Source organism: Accipiter gentilis, chromosome 10 (genome assembly GCF_929443795.1).
Source record: "Accipiter gentilis chromosome 10, bAccGen1.1, whole genome shotgun sequence".
Lineage (NCBI taxonomy): Eukaryota > Metazoa > Chordata > Aves > Accipitriformes > Accipitridae > Astur > Astur gentilis.
Genome location: NC_064889.1, coordinates 12,294,276 through 12,314,949, shown reverse-complemented (window position 1 = coordinate 12,314,949; position 20,674 = coordinate 12,294,276). Strand labels below are relative to the sequence as shown.

The following is a 20,674-nucleotide window of genomic DNA, read 5'->3' as shown; positions in this document are numbered from 1 at the left end:
GGAACACACAGTGAACTCAATTTTCTCTGAACCTTAACACTTTCAAGTCTACTTGATACACTTAACAACCACAAACATAGGGACTTTCATAAGAATAGCCCAACATGCCCTATCATTAAATAATTTAAAGGCAGACGTATCAATAATTAACTTTCCTTTTCCTGTCTAGGGCATTCCCTATAAAGATTATGGTATGAAAAGACAGTACTTGCCACAATAGGTATAGATTAGTTTAGAGTCTATAAATCGAACTTTGAGGTTGTGTAAAACAGCAGGTTCATGGAGATAACTGAGTGCTGTGAGGTCATTTTCACCAACAAGTATGTCAGGGTTTCGCAAGGGCGGGAGTTCCTTCGTCTTCGGATCTAGGCAATATTCTAGGTCCTGAAAATCAAATGGAAACATGTTGAAAGCGCTGGTGTTTAGGTTTCCTCATTCAGTCCCTCCAACCATTCTTCTCAGCAAAACATGCCCAAGTTACAAAAACACAATGCAAGATTTAAATTATCTGGTGATTTGCGTTAGCAGTTCTTTCTCCAAAAAAGTAATTTAAAATTTCCCAAAAGTGTTTTCTATATGCGTAACAGGCAACCATGAGGAGGTATCATCCTTTTAGACTATTACTTAAGCAAACTCCTTGATTTTGATGCCAAATCTTTTTATTAAGTAGAACAAAATATATTATATCATAAATCTAACCATTTTTTCCACATTATTTTCCTCTTGAGCAGAACAGACAGAGGAAGCAGATTCCCATCAGTCTATAGTCACCTTCATACACAGTAATACAAGACGAGAATGTTGGCAGAATGCCATGAAGAACACATAAACTGAAAAAATGCCACTTACAATTTTTGCAGACATAATTAGTCTCTAATATAGATGTTTTAATTGCATCTTTCTCTAGACCTAAATCGCTTCATTTACCTGCTAACACCCCCATTCTACTCCAAGGAATGTGCAAGTGTGCAGCATCACCCCACAGCCTGGAATACACGGCGGGAAAATTAATCTTGTCAGATTAAAAAGGTTGTACTCATCTTGCCATATAAGAAATGTGAGTGAGTCAAAGACTGAAATTCATTCAAGTAAAATATTTTATTTAGAAGCTATTCTATATAGATAATCTGTTCTTTTTACTTCATTGCTATGTAGGCCTCTACATGAAAGTAGGATCTAAGCTGCCCACTTGTATGAAAAAGAAGAAATTAAAAATAAATATTTGACCAACTGTAGTAGATCTTTATTTTCCATTAGAAGATCTGAGGAATCACCATCATTATATGTTAAAATCAAATAATCATTAACTGGCATGAAAAAAAAATTAACAGGCCTTCACTAGAAGGATGTAAGCCTTTCATAGACACATCATCATTTTTCTACACCATATACAGCATGATTTTCATAATGCCCTTAATCCTTGCCCCTTTTTACCTTTATTAATCTTCTGATGGTTATGCTCAACTTAAAAGTCACAGAAGAAAAGTTCTTTCTCTACAACACTGTTCTCCTAGCAACACTGTTCTCACTGGAGTATCAAACTGGGGTTATAGGTTTAACAGCATAAGCATAAAAGCAACACATTTTTTATTTTATTTGTTTTAAAAATCAGGCAAAATGGATTTTTGTAACTAAACAGTGCAATTTGTCACACCAAAAAAATACTACTGAAAGTCAGTGGACAAGAATAATTGCACATACATAAATAGGGATATATTTTGATGGCACAGCTTCCTGCGTTAGATACATCAGTCTCCGGTCAAGAACAAGAACAATCAGCTTACAAACAATATACAGACCTACCTTGCCCTCCTCAAGTCGAAGCTGGAGGACTTTATCTCCAGGTTTATAATCTTTGAGAAGTTCTGCTGACTTCCAGACCTCCTCTGGATCAGGGATCCAAACCCTGGCATACTGCAAGACAGTAACAACAGCAAAAGATCAGTGACTTCTTGTTGCAATATAGTTAGATCGTCAATATACACGACACCAGAACCGTGTTTTTCTTTTTTTAAATACATGTTTAACAGCCAAACCCTTAAGCAAGAGACAAGTTAATTAGTATGTCTGAGGTAAGTTATTCTATTGATAAAAGGCTACGTGAGCTTAATTTTATTGCCTACACAAAAAGAAGGCGGCATTTCCCTTGCAAAATAATGTTTCAAGATACACCTTCAATCCTGAAAATCTACAAAGAAAAAAATCTGTGTTTGCAGAGAGATCAAAAACTTGGCTATCAAAAAAATTACTTGGAGTAACTCTTCTGAGCAGGTTCTAAATGCATTTGCAGCATAACACCATATAGCTTTTTTTTGCCTTTTTTTCTCCCCCTAAGTGAACACTTTGGCACATCTGTGTTAATTCAGGCAAAGCTACCTGATCTCAAGTATTAAAAGCTTTTTCCTTTGTAATTGCAAATAGGGCAAGTTTAAAACAGATTATCTCCAGAATGCCAAAAGAAAAAAACCTGAAAAGATTTGGTTGAAAAGGCCTCAAAATAATAGAAAAAAACCCCACAAACCGGAATTCCCACTAATGACCATTTTCACCTAAACTTTATTCATAAAGTAACCCAGAACAAACATATGACTTTTTTTTCAAAAACAGAAAGAGTAGTCATATTTTTAAATGAGTGAAGATATAATGGTTATCTCATATTCAAGAATCAATTAAAGGTGTACGGAAACCATCTAGTTACTTACACAGTTGCATGTACATGCAAATATGTACATATGAAAAGAGCTCTTGAGTAACACAAGGAAAAGTCTATGACATTTTTAATATATTAAAGCTTCTGAACCGATGCTCTTGCAATGCCTAGAGAGCACTGAGATCATCCCACACCCATCACCCTTGCAAACAAACCAGCTTCTTGGCTTCAGAGGTGCAGCCATGTTGCAAGACATTCTCAATCCACTAAACTATTTCAAAATAACTGTAACGTATTTGTCAAAGCACAGCATTTGATGGCAGAGAAAACTGCGTTTGGTCATACAGCTTCATCACCTAATCTTACACAACTTGTTTTTGTATAGCATCTTCTGCCTCAAAGAATGCTGAAGCTTTTTTTTTTTTTTCCCCTCTTAACCCAGTTTTCCCACTACTTAAAATGATGAACTTCTTACTTCTACTAGGGATTTTTTGAAAGACCAAACTTCATATTGGCTTCTTCTTGCAAGACGGGAAATGATAAAATGCGTTCAGCAAAGGCAGCAGGTTGGGGACCAAGACCTGAGGAGCCCCTGCCCCTGGCCCAGGAGAGAGGTAAGGCACCCTGCCTAGCTGGAAGCTGCCAGGAAGGCTCAGTGCCTGGAATTATTTCGAATTTCACAAATCAATTTGCTTCCCATACCCAGGATGCTTCTCAAGAACAGTGTGTGTGAGTAATTTACAACAGCCTAAATCAATGGCTTTTACCCTTAACATACTGCAGCCTTTAAAACACTGCTGCTGCCTTCATCTAGAAAGCTCCCAAACTCCTGAAAAGCTTACGCCGTACATGGAAACCAATTCTATCTGCTGAGTGAAAGGAGAAAAATAATGAAATAAAGAATTAAGAATTCACTTTCATTATTCCCGCTACAGAACATGTTACACTCCCACACCGGGTCTGTCGTCATCTTCACTGGATGTTTACGCCAGCCCTAAGAATCTACTTTATACAAAGACAAGAAACTTTGTTCTTTGTAGTAAATATGTGGTTGCGGTTTTTTTTCTTCTTTCAGCTTTATTAGCTTCATACATATTTGCTATTGTTTTCAGTACAAAAGTGCAGTATTACTTTATTATTTACATACCCTCTTCCCCACTCCCCCAAAAGATAAGAATATTGATAGACTATTTGAAAAAACGAAAGATCCCCAAAACGATTCTTCAGTATGCGCTCTTCCCATTCACAGAGCACTGTATATAACAGCAACAGAGGCCAACAACAGGCAGTGGAGCAGCCGGGAAATCAGCAGCAGAATCCATGGTTTGGGCATTTGGATCATTTGGTTGGTTATCAGCTCTGCTGTATCCAAAACTCGCAGGCTAAGGAACCTCATTTACGTTAAAATGAAGGTGTGTGCTAACAAGTGTATGTGCCAATGCAAGTACAAACCTACAGAAAAATTCCAAAACAATTAACCAAGATGTGACAATAGAGGTACAGTATTAGAGTCAAGTAGTGCGCTCAGGGGCAATGTCTCCTTCCCTTCCCACTTGGTTTCTAAACAAAGGATTCCCTGTAAAACTTCACGAACACACATATCCAAACTTACCCCAATGCACCTGTTCACTGAACTCTTCTTTTACTTAAAAAAAAGAAAGAAAAAAAAATCAAAATCCTGCCAGAAAGCAGGGAAGTTTTTTTTAGTCTAACCAAAGATGCTACAGCGTCAGACACAGCTGAAGACTGAACGCGAACCACACTTTGCCCAAGTTTCCCCCACCCCAGCTGTAGCAGCAGTTCCCCATCCTCAGTGTTTCTGATGGGATATTGCTTCCCTCTCATCACAAGAATTAACTGAAAGGAAAGTAAATGTACTACAAAAGAGGAAAGCATTTAAATACTGTCTAGCAAAACAGGTTAGCAGGCTGGTTTCCACTAGGCTACACAAAGAGAATTTTCCTGATGTAAAAAAGGCAGCAGCCTTGTAAGAGACAAATACTGTTAACTTCAGGCAGCAAATGCTGTGTAGCAGTTTCTAACTACGTGATCTATGCCAGCATGAAATCAGCACCTTTAATTTATTCAGCTGAAACTGTACATTTTCTACTGTCTAGAGAAGGGAAAGAGCAGAAAACAGATCACCATAGAAACTGGGTTACTACAGACAGCTGAACCTTCCACATGACATAACCCTATAGATATTAAAGTTATCCTATGAGCACTAAGCTGTAGCTTTTCATCTCTAGCTTCATTGCCTAGCCTTAAACCCCTGCCAAAGAAAACGCCTGGTAAAAAGAACAGGTGGGAGGAAAGAGAGAGATGTTCCTAATTATAAGCACTGAATCATTTCACAACATTCTCACCTCAGTAATTTAGCAGAATGATTTGCAAAATCAGATTTTCATTCTATCTTTTATATAATAAGTTGATGCCATTGCTGCCTAGCCTTTAGTGGGATCCAACCCTATAGCAGAAAACAAAGCACCACAGGACCAAGGGCCTCTCTCTTGCAAAATACCTTGCTCTCTACTATTCATCCCTCTTTATTTACTAGTTTATAAAATCAAGCTTATGACTATATTAAAATAAGACTAAAATACAATAAGCTTCTAGAGACACTGATTTACAAATCAGCCTTCTAAAGAGGGAAGGAAATTCTAGCCTAAAATAAATTCCAAAATTCTAGCACTGAAATGACAATAAAAATTATGGCTAGACTCAAATGATCTTTAGCGAAATTGTGCCTGATTATGATCAATGAATATATTACTCTTTGTAATAGTTCAATGCAAATTTTGAACCACCAGAATAAAACTGTTGACAGGGGAGATAACAGTATGATTTACTCAAGGAAAGGCAGTGAATGAAATTTTAGGTAAATATTATTACCTTTCCTGTCTCTCCAAGCTTACCAATAGTGTCACCTGCACTTTAAATTTCAGTATTGATTTGGCTCTAATAAACTCAGCTTTGCTATCCAGGTGATAACATTGTACTTTCTCTGCAGGTATGCTTCTGGCTCACCACTGATGACTTCTTCCTATCCTCATCGGAGATGTAGGACTGGAAGAGGCACGAGGAGGACGTGCAGCCCATCCTTCTGCCCTACCGCAAAGCCACACCATCACTCTGGGCTGGAGACAGCAGCCAGCTATCTCCAGGCGAGCATTCACAGGACCATCGCTCAATCTAAACCAGGTTAAAAAAAATCAGAATGAAAATATAAGGGACAGAGGTGACATACCCTTGAATTCAGAAAGAAAACAAATAATTAAATGCATATTGACAGGACTATTGCAAAACTCAGTTTCTTGCCTAGACTCTCTTCCAGCCTCAGCAGACTAACGTAATAAACCCCACCACCTCCAAAATCCCATGGAAGTGTGGAATTGCCATACTTTGTTGAAGGAAGAACAAGTTGGCCTGCTGAAAGGCAATGGCTTAGTGATATCTATATAGTGACTCTAAAAGAATTCACAGCAGAAAAAAAATACAGAGAGAAGTTTTCACTTTTTACTGGTGGGTCTGAAAGCTGGCTGTATTACCACAACCTTGCATAATAAGAAAATATAACAGGAAATCGCAGTATTCTCTCATACCTCATGATTTCATCTTAGATCACATGAAGAAATCAGCAGACTATAATAATTATCTATCAAATGAGACCATATGACTCACAAAGCCTCTCTTCAGAGATATGAACCTCTTGAAGTACTAATTGACATTGCTGACAGAACGGAATTAGCAATGCAAGCAGCTCAGCAGTCGCTTCAGTAGTCAAATAGTTTTCTACTTCCATCGCACAATCACAAATACTGCAGGAGATACAGCTATCTTCCCAGCTTAACAGCTCTTCTGGTAAGAGCTGAAAGAGTTCATGAAATGATCTACATCCTAAAATGAAAAAAGAAATTTCAACTCTTAAAAAGCTATCCCTAGTTTCTCAGCAAGATCTACCCATACAAGTGAACTTCCATGATTTTCAATTCAGCAGAGATCACCTATTTATTTATTTACAGATAGCCTCAAAAAATGCAGTCATTCAGGTGTTAACCATGAAAAACTCATGAGAGACATTGCCCCTCTCTCTTTCAAGAATGGCCTTGGTTTTGGGTAGGAGGAAAGCAGCTCGTTAATGTCTGGATCAAAGAGATACCATCAATTCTGGCAGCACTAGCTGAAGGACCTGATGGAACAGCAACAGCTAGTGAAAGTCAGAGACAAACTTGACCAAAATCATTCAATGTGAACCTGTTGCTAACTGAACACAGCCACCTGGAGAGAGCAGGCTGCATTATTAGGCTGGAAAAAAGAGAAGCGTCTATGCTAACAAGACATAACGACAAAAGAGAACACAAAGTCACAGAAGTTCACACTGCAGAAGTGTTGAACTTGTCTACGCAAAATGCGTATTTCTGAGCTGTGTGATTTCCTTGGACGGGGCTGCTCTGAAAACATAATTTGATGCTATTAGAATAAATTCCTTTCAGCTTTATATTTTCCCCTATACTTGGTTCACAGTGCCACCACCATGGATGATAATACTGAGGCTAGAAACACTTGAAACAGAAGAGTTTAGCTTTTGTATTAACAACATAAGCAGATGCACAGCCAGGTGAGTAACAGGTCGAACATGTCTTAACTTGACCGACCTGGATCCCCTACAAAGAGATCCTGATCACTCGCACACAAGGCGGGAGGAGGTCCCATTTCTTCCACTGCTGAAACCTCTAAAATCTCTGCCATCTGTCCCGAGATACGCAGGCAGTCCCAAGGAAGCGTTACACTTCTATTAACAAAGTGCTGCTGCCAATTGCAGTCTGAAAAGACAGACGAGACTTTACTCTCCTTTCATAAAAATGCCAAGTAACCAGGGAGGGTTGGAAAGTAGAGCATTTCCATAACAAGCAGCCTGCTGCAAAACCTCTGACCAACTCATCTAAATTCTTCTTACGGCCTGAGGGAAATGGCATCATTAACTTTGCAAAAGAAGCAAAACAAAAATTACTGATTTTCTTTAAGGCAGTAGCATTCTTTGGACACGGAGCATATTTTCCGTATTGTTGCTCAGCAACAGCCATTTATATACCTCTGGTACAGTTTAAGGCCTGATGTTTAGAAAGCATTAATTTTAAAGACATTTATATAATGATACATATACTGGGGAAAATACATGTGACAATTTGTATTAATGTTTTATCTGAAAAATAATCTCACAAAGTTAATTTACCTAATAGGAAGATCAAAAGCAGCCGGGGGACGGTGGTGACCCAGGCTCTGAGCGACCACCACCACTAGGGGCTTGCATACTGCTGACATTGGGTTTGCAAATTTGGGTCAAACTGCCTGCAGTACTCGAGGTTAGGCAGGTAAGGCACTGTATCCTTCACCACGCACAAAGTAACGAACTGCAGCTCAATGAAAAAAAAGGCTGTTGTACTTGAGTACGTCATCTACTGTATATATATATACCCACTGCATTTGAATCCTAAGAATATAGAATCTTTTTTTTTTTTCTTTCTTTCCTTCCTTCTTTTAAGCATTTTTATAAGGCATTCGTTGTATTTAGGGCCTGGTGACTTGTAACAACAAAAACAACTTGTACATTGCTTGCCAAACACGCCTTGATTGTACGAGGTACAATCAAAAACTATCAGCATCCCACAAAGAATCGCTGCAGCAAGATGCACAGCTTCAGCCACTCAAAAAATGTCTGTTGACTTACATTTACCTGAAACTTCACCTTACTTCAAAGTGATGCAAAAGAAGCTAAATCCCAAACACAGGATATATATACACATGCTACTACAGGCAGATTTGATCAGCAAACAGAAATGTACATTTTTTTATTTCTTTAAATATTACAGTTATTAGCACCCTTTCCACTGAACCTCAGAGAAGATTATCACCCTGCAAATCTACACACCGGGCCTGACATCAAGGCCAGAAAACTCAAGTGTTTTACTTTACGCTACCAAATCTATCAAAGAACAGTTATATTCCCAGGTTGTAGTTGATACAACTTCTATAAGAAACATTTTTAAGCAGTTAAAACACATGAAACGTTGTGAATCTTCTTCATCTTTAAAAACACAGCTTTCTACAGCTTATGTTGATTGCACTTGACCTTCTCTTCAAACTGTCATACAGAGGGAGACAGATGTGGTTTATGCTCCGTCCTTGTTAACCCAGGCAATACTTCAGCTATCAAAATGTTGCCCGCTCACCCCCCTAAGATGCCGCATGCGGGAACAGCATTTGTCAGCTCCCGTTGTATTTCACAGACCCCCTTCTCCCGAAGCAGCCACCCTCAGCCAGCGGCCCCGGTTTTAATCTTCTGCTCTGTGACTTACTCAGCTGCGATGCCGGTGGCACCCACCGCCGAAAACCACTGGACGGCAATGGGAAGTCACACGCAACCCGGCTTGGGCACACCATGGGTTTGCCCGCACGACGCTTCTGACAGGGCTTAATTCAGGCAGTATTACCAACTACAGAAAAACAACGCACGTTTCACAACCCCCCGCGCCGCTGCACCTGGGGCTCCCCGCCTGCCCCCTCTGCCTACGGGATCCCAGACATCGCCAGCCATCGGCAAACCTACAGCTGAATCACCCACAATAAAAACCTGGCGAAACAGCAGTACTTCTGTCTTGCTTGCTGCAGTACACTAATCTCATTTAATTCAGCACGCTTCCCAAGAAATGTTCGTTTAAAGTAAATCAGGCTTTAAAAGATAGATTCAAAGAAAAATCAGTGTTTAAGAAAACGTCGTGTTTGAAACAGTTTTGATCTCTAGACCTGTCAAAGAAATGAACGCAGCTCTGAAAGGTCTTCAGAAAAGATGGCAACTACAGCTACTTCAAAACCACCAATGTTCTGGTCACTACTTGAGACACAAACCAGCTAAATAACCACAATAAGATCAGCAAAAACATTGAGCAGAAGTGTGACGCCTACCCCAGACTGAGCAACAGGAAAATATCCTGACTCACATAAAACTTCATTTGGGGTCATATCCACACAGAGAGGCATACACTGTATTGCATTTCGATCCATACCACCAAAACGAAGGCCGACACTGAATTATATGTTAGTGATTTCAAAAAGAAATTAATTATAAGTCTGCCTTAAAACACCTAATTCATCCAACCTGAAAACCATGTTACAAGAGTTGTCGAAGACTGGCCACAAGAAATTTAGGAGCAAATTTAAGGGCAAAACTACAGCCATCCCCTGAATATAAAGCTAATAGGACATGTTGCGTTGAAGAAAGAGTATTAGGAAAAGGTTGCATGATTTCACCTTTGTGTCCTCACAGTGAATGTTGTGCATGTACTACAAAAATACTCCAATTCAGAAATTTTAAAAAAGCCAATACTTAAGGAGTACATGAAAAAACATTCCACATGTCATGATTAACTTCATGGGTGCCTGAATTTAAGATCCAAGAAATCAAATATGAGGCCAAATGAAACAAGCGGTTGTAGGATTTTAACGCTAAGATGATGCAAGCCATAATATAGACTTCACAGCATAATCAACCAAATGCTGAAGTATTATTTCCAGACCACTGGTACAAATTCAGCCAAGACCCTGATGGTTTCTTATATATTTTTACATGCTGATGTCACACAATGAAACATTGATCCCATTGTCTCCAGTTCTTAAATGGATTGAAGATCTTACAGAAGCTTTTTATAATTATTTTCCCCAAAGTTTCTAGAAACCTCACCCCCAGGAGGCAGGATAACCGAATCGTTTCTCACGACATGCAGCGCAGCCCAAGTTTTGCTTGGGGACAGAAGGGGCTGATAGTGGTGGCTGCAGCTGGTTGTTCATCCTGGGTTCATACACGCAGAGAGAAGAAGCGTTGTCTTTTGTCCGAGTGTCTCTGCTGCAGCGCAGAGCCATCTGCATCACGGCCATGAGATTATTTGGTGTCTCTAGCACTTGCTTAGGCAGGAAGGGAAAACAAAGGGTGTATTGATCAGACAGATGCACTGCACCGTGCCGTGCTACAGAGCTGGAGTTTGAAACAAGAAGTTATTGAGGAAAAAATAGTGGAGCTGTAATTGATCACCTAGTTCACAGAGGTGAAATAAGGCTAAATTTTCTGATATCTGTAAAACATCTGGAGTATGGGCAATTGCCGACTTAACTGTGAAAGCTTAATTTAAAAGTTAAACATGAAAGGAATGATATTTGGCATAAACTTTGATAGTAGATAAGGCTGTACTTTTCCGAGTATCTTTCTGTAAAGTTGAGCTCAAGTCCAAACAGCATTCTTTCGCTTTTACTTAATCCTAGCCCCACCCCCCCAAAAGTCACACTGAAAGTAGAACACCTGCTTGAGGTTCTAAAAATCCAAAATTAACTGATTATTTTTGCTAGAATGACACAGAAGCTCCAGGCTGAGATGTAGTTACATCATTAAACCAGAGTTTTTACGGACTTACCTTGAGTTATTCAGGGAAAAACTAGTTTTACTCAGCTAACCCAGAGCATAACTGTCATTTTGGTGAAGTCCACACCACAAACACCTTTCTGCCATATTACAACAGCAACCTGACATCAGTGAAGCACATCTAATGAACCTATATTTAGACCCACCATTTTTGCATGGGAAATTAACAGTAAGTTCCCATGAAAGGAAACCAGAATGACCTGGTACGAACAACCTGGCAAGCTCTAACTTAAAACCAGCGAGCAGAGTTAAACCTCCCCACGAGCCTCCACAAGTGTCAGGGGAAGCTGTGAAAGCAGAACTAGGGTTAACGGCTGCAGTGTTGCTCTCAGAAACTCCAGCGAGAGCGGCCACATTTCTTCCCCTGCGATCTTCAGTCCTGCCCTCGTAAATCCCCGGAGCGAAAAGCGCACACACGAGTCGAGGCGCTGGGTGCAGCGGGGCTGAGCTGGCTGCGAGCACCGCCGGGACCCGACTGCTGCCTGCTCCAGCCCATTTCGTTAGTGCAATTCCAACCTTGATTAGCATGAGAAATTATGGAAAACACCTCTATGTTGAAGGGGGGGAGTGAAATTAAAACCTTTTACGCTAGCTGGAAATTGTAAACCATATTGAGCGTTAGAGAAACTCTTCCACTCCTTTTCTCTACAAGCGTTATCTATTCGATTGTTTGCAAAAACTCTCTATTGCCTTTGTACTTCCGATACATAAGGTTGTCACAAGGAAGAAGGGCGCTCTGACATCAAATTCTAACAACTTCTGCAAATGCTCCTCCTCATATAAGATTCTTCTAAGGGACACAATGTCCTAAACAATAAAATTATTGTCTGGCATGTCTGAAAAAGTCTTCTTTATATATGTCCAGATCATAAGTCAAAACTCTACTTACTTTAAACCTTTACCAATAAACTGTTATACTAATAATTCTATATTTGGCTACACAGCCATCACCTACGTTAAAACCAAGAAAACAACCAAACATATTCTACTTACTTTAACATACATACAGTCTAAACCATCTACTTCCATCCCACATCTCTCGTAATACAGATTTGCAGCACTTTCAGAGGCAGTTGGTGTTTCCTTTCCAGGCAAAATAGGCTCAGTCTCCATTGAAAATATTTCCATATTTCTTGTATTGGTGTACACTAACTCATAAGGCAACTTGGGAATCTCTCTGGTTTCCTCAGCAAAACAACTGAGGTCATCTGCTTTAAAGATACTTATGAATAACCCATGGAGTCTGCAGAGAGTAACGTGTGACAAGCCATGTTGGGGCAATGAATTCTCGCATTGTTAGACAGACTCATAGTATTTTTAGTTTATTTCTCTGGCTCTGCAAAGAGCAAGAGTGTCCTCCTGTAAATCACAAAGTAATTGCAAAATTCTCATGTCTTCCGATAATCAAATGGAAGAACTCAAAGACACTGTCGGTAACTGCAGCAAGACTTCATGATTTTTCATATCCATTTACAAAAAAGAGACCATCTGGGTATGAAAGTCACTCAGATGAGAAGTCTCTGTTCTTCTATATTTAGGACTGTAAGCTAGAAACGTGCAGTTTGCATCCAACCACACAGCCATCTTAGGAAACTTGACACAACAAGTCACACGTCGTATTTCCCCCTTGTGTTAACTACTATAACGATGGAATGAGAGCTCTTCAAAGCAATGCTGCTTTAGCCTTTACATTTAATTTTAAAGCAAGGGCTCTCATCAGACCACAGTGTAAGTAAGTAGCCTGGAAGAGTCTGCTCTCAACCATCCCCACTGTCTCCTAAGAGCTAAACTCAACAAGCCACTTCTGCTAATTACCAGTGGCAGCTTTTATTCTATGTGAACTACCCTGGCAGCCTTACCTACAGCCACACCTGAAGAGGGGTTAAAAGGCAAAAATGAAGACTTGATAAGCAATGAGGGAAATGCAACAGCTTTCAAGATGTTCAGAAAATAACCACAACTTTCAGCAAACACCATGGAGGTAACAGACTTGAAGATGACCCTGCAGGCACCGCTGCATTCTGCATTCCTGACTGCTTCTCCTCCGGTTTAATCTTCATACTGCTCCCTCAGACCCTTCATCAGCATGGTGAGCTCTCATTCATACTTCCTTATTTGATGTTAGGTTTGTACCTTCTTCTCCCTCTAACATTTTAAGATGCTTTACCCCAGCCTCGAGTACCACCTCCATGCCACTATTATTCAGGGAAAGATCTGTGACAACAATTGCTATAGTCCCCGATTAACAGGCCAAACAAATTAAATCCATGCCACTAAGGAGAACAGATGGTGTTAAGACACAAGATCTCTGCTTTTCTAAGTAATCCATATTCACCTCTTCAGAATTTGCAGTAAAATTTGCAGATACTCACATTAAAAGCTGGGTCAGTATCTGCAATCCACAGACATTCAGTAAGAGTGAGGTCTTTAAACTTTATTAGCAGTGCCTAATGTTTCCTGTGCTTACCTTCCAGCTGCTTAATGCCCAGGATTCAGCAAGAAGGGCACTCCTCTAAGGTAATCGCACCAAGTGCTTGTCCTTTTTTTAAAAACAAACAAAACACACACACACACCCCCCCACAAACCTTTTAGCCAGCACTAACCCCTCTTTACATTTTATTTGTATATAAATAGACTGATAGAAATAAAACTACTAACTACAGCAATTAACTGAAAGCAGGCAGCAAAGCAGCTATATTGTGACAGAAAAGGCGTGGGTTATGACCCGGATGGCCAGGAAGAGGAAGACCCCAAAATCATCAAGATCATCAGCTCGATAACTCTGGTGTTTTTCACATTTGCACAGTGCTGGGCAGTTCGGGTTATACATCTCACACAGCATTTCACATTAGGCTGCTGCTTGTTGCAAACTGAGAAAGTGGGCTAGGCTAAAAGAAGATGAGTGGAACCATTATCCCCCTGAGACTGTGGGGGTCCTGAAAGCAGAAGCTACTCCTGAAAATACACTCTTGCTATTAAATATTAAAATTGGGGTTTGAGTAGAGAGGTCCAAACTTACTGCATCACTGCATACACAGAGCTAAACACAAAGAACTTGACAACATCCCTAGGATATGTTTTCATTTGTTTTCCTGCACAAACTATTCTGAGCAGGTATACGACAGCAAAGTTATTTCCCTGCAATAAGAGGAAATAGAGAATAAAAGGCCCAATCTTTCAGATTTACATGCTTGATTTCAAAGCATAAAATTAAGCAATGAGATTACTCACATGGAATAACGATAAAGCTCTGCAGGATCAGGCTTGAGCAAAGCCAGGGTTGAGCAAAGACAAGCAACACTGAGAACGAGGAAGAAATGATTCAGTCCTAAGCAAAGGGTGGCACAGAGCATGGCACTGGCACAGGCATGAAAAGTGCTGTTCTCTGCCAGGAAAGTCGCTAAAAGCCTTGCTATTAGCATTGGTAAACGAGGCCTTAGCAACCCAATCATACAACTCTCCATCCTGGATGAAGCTCAAAAGTAAAGCCAACAAAAGGAAAATGTTACTGTACAAAGAGCCTTTGAATTCAACACAGTTTGAATTTTTTCTATCTTCCATGACCTTTAGATAACAGGTTTAATTTCATGCCTAATGCATTTCCACTTACGTAAAAGTTTCGATACCAATTTAAACCAATCAAACTCTTAGGAGCATCACCCCCAAAACAAAACCATGTATCTGTTGCGGTCTATCATGAGCAGGGTTATGATCTATGAAAATAACTTAAGCAGAAAGATACAGTTTGAGGAAAAAGCCAAAGTCACAGAGAAGATGAAAATTTCCAAGAACCATGGGTTTATTCTGACCCTAACACCCTTGTATTTTCTGCAACAAGAACCACCTGTTATTAAGGGAACATAGGAAGCTCTTCCTTACTATTTCAGCAGCAGAGAAGACAAGCAGAAGGTGCACACTGCTGCTTCAACTCATTCGAGTAGTTTGCTAATCAAGCAGCAGGAACAATTGCCTTGCCCAAACGCTGTTTCTTGGCCCTGGGCCCAACTGTACAAATATTCACTATCAGAGTCAAGCACGGTACACGCAGTAGTAAACACTGCTCCACTACAGTGAGCACAAAATTAGATCAGAGATAACCGCTGTACCTTCAAGCATGCGAAAGAAAATGCAACCAAGTAAAGGAGCTCAGGCTCCGCTCGTCCCTAACTTCATACATGCAAACCAACATAAGCTGACTTTAATCAAGACGCATAAAATAAACCACCGTCTCTTATCGGAGCTCTTGCTGCTCAACAGCACAAAGTGCAACTGGGTCCATTACCTTCCCCCTAGCCAAGATGCCTTTCAAACCAGCAATGTCTGCACATATGCTCATATATACGAGCAGGTATCGAAGACTCCAGTGATACAAGCAAGACGTCAGATAGGTACGTATTTGGGTATGCTTTGTGTTTTCAAGCAATGAAATCTGAATTCAGTGACTGTCCCTGTAGGACACCCCACGTGGCTGGCTCCTCTGAGGTCTGCTGCAGAGGCTGTTCTGACTTGCCAGAAATCCAGGCACCAGCCCACTGGTACCCACAGGACAGCAGACTCACCAGCTGCGTGCTGCTTTTCCCTCACAGCAGAAACACCATCTATGATTAACCTTACCATCACTTCTTGCTTTTTTTAAATCCTATTAAAAATAGACCATCCAGAAACAGTGAAACCTTGTGATACCGGCCATTTCTGTGACTTCCTCCAATTCAACTGGTTCAGTGAGCAAATTTCAATAACAAAAATGCTTTCTTTAGTCCTACAGAGATTAAACAATGAGTCTCATTAAAGAAAGAGACAAATTACTTTTTTATTAGAACGCATGGAGAGGATTAAACTCCCAAAGGCCCCGTGAGGAGACCTGAAGAGCGAGGTACATCTGCCTGACCGGCTGCCTATCCCTTCCAACTCAACCTGGAGCTCTGGCTCACCAAAAGGTAACGGTGGTCACTGCACACATTTCCTGACATAGCAGGAGCTCGACAACACTTTATGTGATCATTTATTTAACTAAAAAAATAATAGTAATCCACTACCTGAGCCATCTGGCACGTGCTATAAAATCACTGCAGTAGAAACTGACTGCAAATAACCAGTGGCAGCTCAATGTACAGACATTATTATTCTGCAAGGATTGCTGATGACAGTTTGTGGGGGATCCCACATAATCCACTAATATCATTAGGTAAATGTTTTAACATGATCCTCAAAGAATTAAACAAATAAGACCAATTATTATAAATGGGACCTTCACAATTATTCTTTACACGTAACGAAGAATTCACACAACTTTCAGGATTAGGTCTACAGCAAAAAAAGAAGAAAAAAAAAAAAAAAAGGAATATAAAGCTATGATCTCCTCTCTCCCAGAAGTAGCTCCCAACAATGCTACACTTCCAGTGTTTCATTAGGCCTACAGGATATGCCTTCCCAAAAACTATTCGTGGGCTGCAAGAAGCTTTCACAACCAGCTTGCTACATCTCCGGCCTCACCGCCCTGCCCAGGGTGGTATCATTTCCTCCTCCGGACACAGCCAGCACCCAGGGGAGCAGCTCTAGCGCAGACTGGGCTCCAACTCAAACCACCACTCGTCTTGCTTCCCAAGGATCACAGTTTCTTTTAACAAGAATGATAGATCACTGACATGTCGCAAAACTGCTGTTAGAAAGCTAAGAGTTTTTTCAGTTTCTTAGGCTGACCTGGCTGGCATTCAACTACAGGAAACTTTTTTTTTTTTTTTACAAAAACATAATAAAATGTCAAGGTTAGACTAAACCAAGTATTGTTAGATGGTTGGGTAATTATATCCCCAGCACCTTCAGTTTAAAAGCAATAGGAATACAGTTGGTGCACGCAGATGTGAGTTGTCACTGGCAGAGTTGCGATCGCGTTTATTCCATTGACACAGCAGGTCTCTGAAGCAAAAAAGCAACTGCAATATCCCTTCTGCTGCTGCTGCATTAGATTTTTAGAAGAGGCAGAGATACAGTTACAAAATATACTGTAAAGGCTCACTGTCATTTGCAGATGTAATTGCTTGACAGTACACATTTGATTTCTGCAACAGCCTCTCTGCTCTGAACTGCACGGGTCCAACTCAGAAGCAGGGCGGGATGCCCAAGTTGTGCATCGAGACGAACGACTCGCATCTCTGCATTACTGGGCTGCATGGCTCTGGAAGAACAAAGCAGCGATCTACTGAGACAACTGGTTACTGTTTAATGTTTAGAAAACACTTATGTCACATGCAGTAGTTCAAACAGCAATATACAGGACTAATAATTAAGGCAGCTTTTTTTTAACCCCCAAGAAAAGCCCACTAATAAGCACAGAAATTTGGAAATACAGTTATATTTTCTCTCTTACGCTTGGGTTGTTTTTTGCCGTATTTCCCTCCCTGTATACCATTAACGCACCCAAGAAGAGCCATAACCTGGTCAGAATCTGCCTTTTGCCATTTTCGCTTGCAAGGACCTGGCACAACCGAAGGGGAAGACCAAGTCTTGCAATACCCTGGCTTCACACCCGAAGCAGCTGCCTGCACACAGCCCCAGGAAAGCAAGAAAGGGCTCCTTGCGACACTGGGGACTGCACAAGCGTTTTTTTGTTCTATGCAGTTCCCGCTGACACTTCCCTAACTCAATTTACTGCTTATAAACCCTCAAACTGAACCATTTCAAGGAGAGAGCGGCAGGACTGAAGGTCAGCTACTGAGTTCAGTTTGCCCAGACTGCGCTCTCCAGCAAAATCTGTTTACTGATTTCTCTACGTTCAAAGGAGTATTTCCACTCCCTTTTAAGTGAAATTGGATTAGGTCCTAAGTTAGGAGCAAGCTAGCTGGAGCTAGCTGCCCCTAATCTCTAAGATACTGGAAAGGGAGGAACATATTGGTAGCAGCAAGAATAAAAATAAATTAATGTCTAACTGAATGGATAGATAAATAAATAAATAAGCACATTGGACACAGACATACAAAACTGAAACAGAAATCCCAAGAAGGCAAAGCAGCATCCTCTAGGAAAGCACAGCATGAAACACAAACAACTCAAACCCAGGGAAAAAAGGATGGAAATGGAGAAGAAAAATGACTGAACAACGTCAACTCTTCACTCTGACTTTAAAAGAGGCAGCATAAACACAGCATCTGACCTCCTTTGTTAATTTTCATGTACAGGCAACGAGAGCATGTGCTGGAGGTCACACATCACAAAGGTGACATCTAACACGAAACGTGGTGGAGAAGTCAGATGAGTTCCAGGTCTAGGCAAAGCATTCTCACTTGTTCTTGATTTCCAAGGAAAGCAGATTACGCTCAACAAAAGTCAATGCATAGTCTAGATTGTCCCTATTGATGTTTATGGGCCAGCAGAATTAGGTGTTTATGGGTCAGTAGAAGTAGGTATGTATCTGTTGTTGGTCAACAGTTACTGAAATGCTGATCAACTACATCCAAGCACTGCTCAGCGGGGCTACAGTGATTCCAGAAACATATCGAGATTCTCCTAAGTTTGTTACCAAAGTCAAGGAACCAAAACTTTCAGAAACAATCTTACAGCAGGACCACCAACCTGCCAATGACAGATGTCCAACAGGACAAGTTAAACAGAGCTCACAGGCATAATATTTTAAATAAGAATGCCTGGGATATAACCCATGGAGCAGTTTAAAACTGCTGCATCCCAAAATTGGAGCTAATGCCTTCAAGCAGAGTCTCTATTTGCAACAACACCAGGCACAGGAATACAAAGCCCAGCACGGTTGGGGCCCATTGCTCACAACTAGCTCATGAGTGTGCTAGAGCCAGTTGTTTAACTTAAATCCAAATTTCTAGATTAACTACGACCATGCGCATCAATGAGGCTGTCTATATGGTCACCAAGTTTAGATATACACACAGATGAATCAAAGGAACAGGACTTTTCACAGGAGTGGCACAACTTCTTCAAAAATGCGTATCGCTGGTTTCTAACAAAAAATAATGTAGCTTGGGAAATAAGAGTTCCTTTATGTTGTTTCAAGACAGCACATGTGGCTGGGACAGTGGGTGCTCTTTTTATACTTGCATGCAAAGAAACCAAATTTGAAGGCTTAACAATGTATGTTAGCAAAACTGGACATACCGAAGCATACAGCATAAAGCCCCACTTCCACAAACAATAGCTGGGAAGAAGTCTACTTCTGTTCTCAGACAGATTTGAAGCAATGCTGACAACTTCTTTGCAACAGTGGTCCTCCAGTCATTAACATAATTTTACAAAGTGTTGTTCCAAGTAACTCACATGAACACAGCTCAGGCAAGCGGGGATGTGGGTTTCCAGTGGGAGAGGGTGAGAGAGCTGCCAGGTCCCGCACTTCAGGACACACACATGGACACACAGAGTCAGCAACGATGTGCTGCAAATTCATACCCTACCCTGCTTGCCAGCAAAATATCTATGCCAATACCATACGTTAAGTGTCGATGCTATACTGGAAGCTCTGGTACTTTAAAGCAGCTGTCCTGAATGACAATCCTGACTCTGCCTGCCCGTATAAAAAAGATGTGAAAGTCGCTCCTCCTGTGCCTACATATGGCTCTAAAGAGGACAAGAACAGCCTGTGGTGTGAGAGTAAAGCACAGAAGAATTCTCGCTGGCCTTCGTCACCCAGCGAGTCCCTATCAGAGGATCATCCCTGTGCTTGTTTGACTTTGTGTTTGCTCTTTTTACCTCTGCGTGCTATGACCTTAAATCCATTATTTATGTTACTTAATCAAGGATGAGATACTGAACGTGAATTAAACAGCATGATGGCTTTACTTGGGGAAAAAGCCAGCAGAGAGGGAAGACAGCAGAGACAGTCCCTCTTGAATGCCCAGCAGCTTTCCTACCCCAGCGCCCGGTTCAGAGCCATGCCTTCCTCAGGAACTACAAGGGGCCCTGAACTTTCCACTGTAATGCAGTCCCAAGACAACAGGACACCCACATTTTGGGGGCAGCTTCTGGCCAAAGGATTTAACCACTCAAGGAAGTGAATTCAAGCTCAGACAGGGTTGGAAATAAAAAAAAAAAATAAATTATTTCTGATCAACTCTTTACAAGACATTTTAATTCCATAATAAGAACATCTACAGAGAGAGATAAATCAAGATACCTTTCCAAAATAACTCCTTACGCAGAGGACGTCTATTGGGCACCTGGGAACAACTGTGCAGTACCACTGCTCTTTTGACCAGAATGCTATTTTTCACCCCTTTTTTGCAATGACAGTTAACAGAGATACTCTTCTGTGAGACACAAGACACCAAGCTGCCTCATAACAACTAACGTATTTAGCATTCTTTAGGGACTGCAGGCGTACACCTCACTTCCTCACATTCAATCTCTCCTACACAAATATACTATTCAGATACGGTCAAGACTACTGAAAGGACAGTCCAGACTGATTTGTACAGATGCACAGTCAACGTGCTGTCCACCGTATCTGAGTGGGAGGACTCTACAAACAAGGTGAGCTATTCATGCCAAAACAAAAAGGCCATTTCTTTTCCTTTCTCTCCTCACACAAAGAGCT

General features: G+C 40.8%; 1 protein-coding gene across 1 annotated transcript in view; it reads right to left on the bottom strand.

Annotated features, from left to right (window-relative positions):
• MYO5A (myosin VA) overlaps positions 1-20,674 on the bottom strand; it is a 105,298-nt gene that overhangs the window by 83,339 nt on the left and 1,285 nt on the right. Inside the window, exons 2-3 of the mRNA XM_049812438.1 lie at positions 1,804-1,914; positions 213-384 (exon numbers count right to left, since the gene is read on the bottom strand). Of these exons, the coding sequence (XP_049668395.1) occupies positions 213-384; positions 1,804-1,914 (283 nt within the window). The remainder of the gene's footprint in view (positions 1-212; positions 385-1,803; positions 1,915-20,674) is intronic.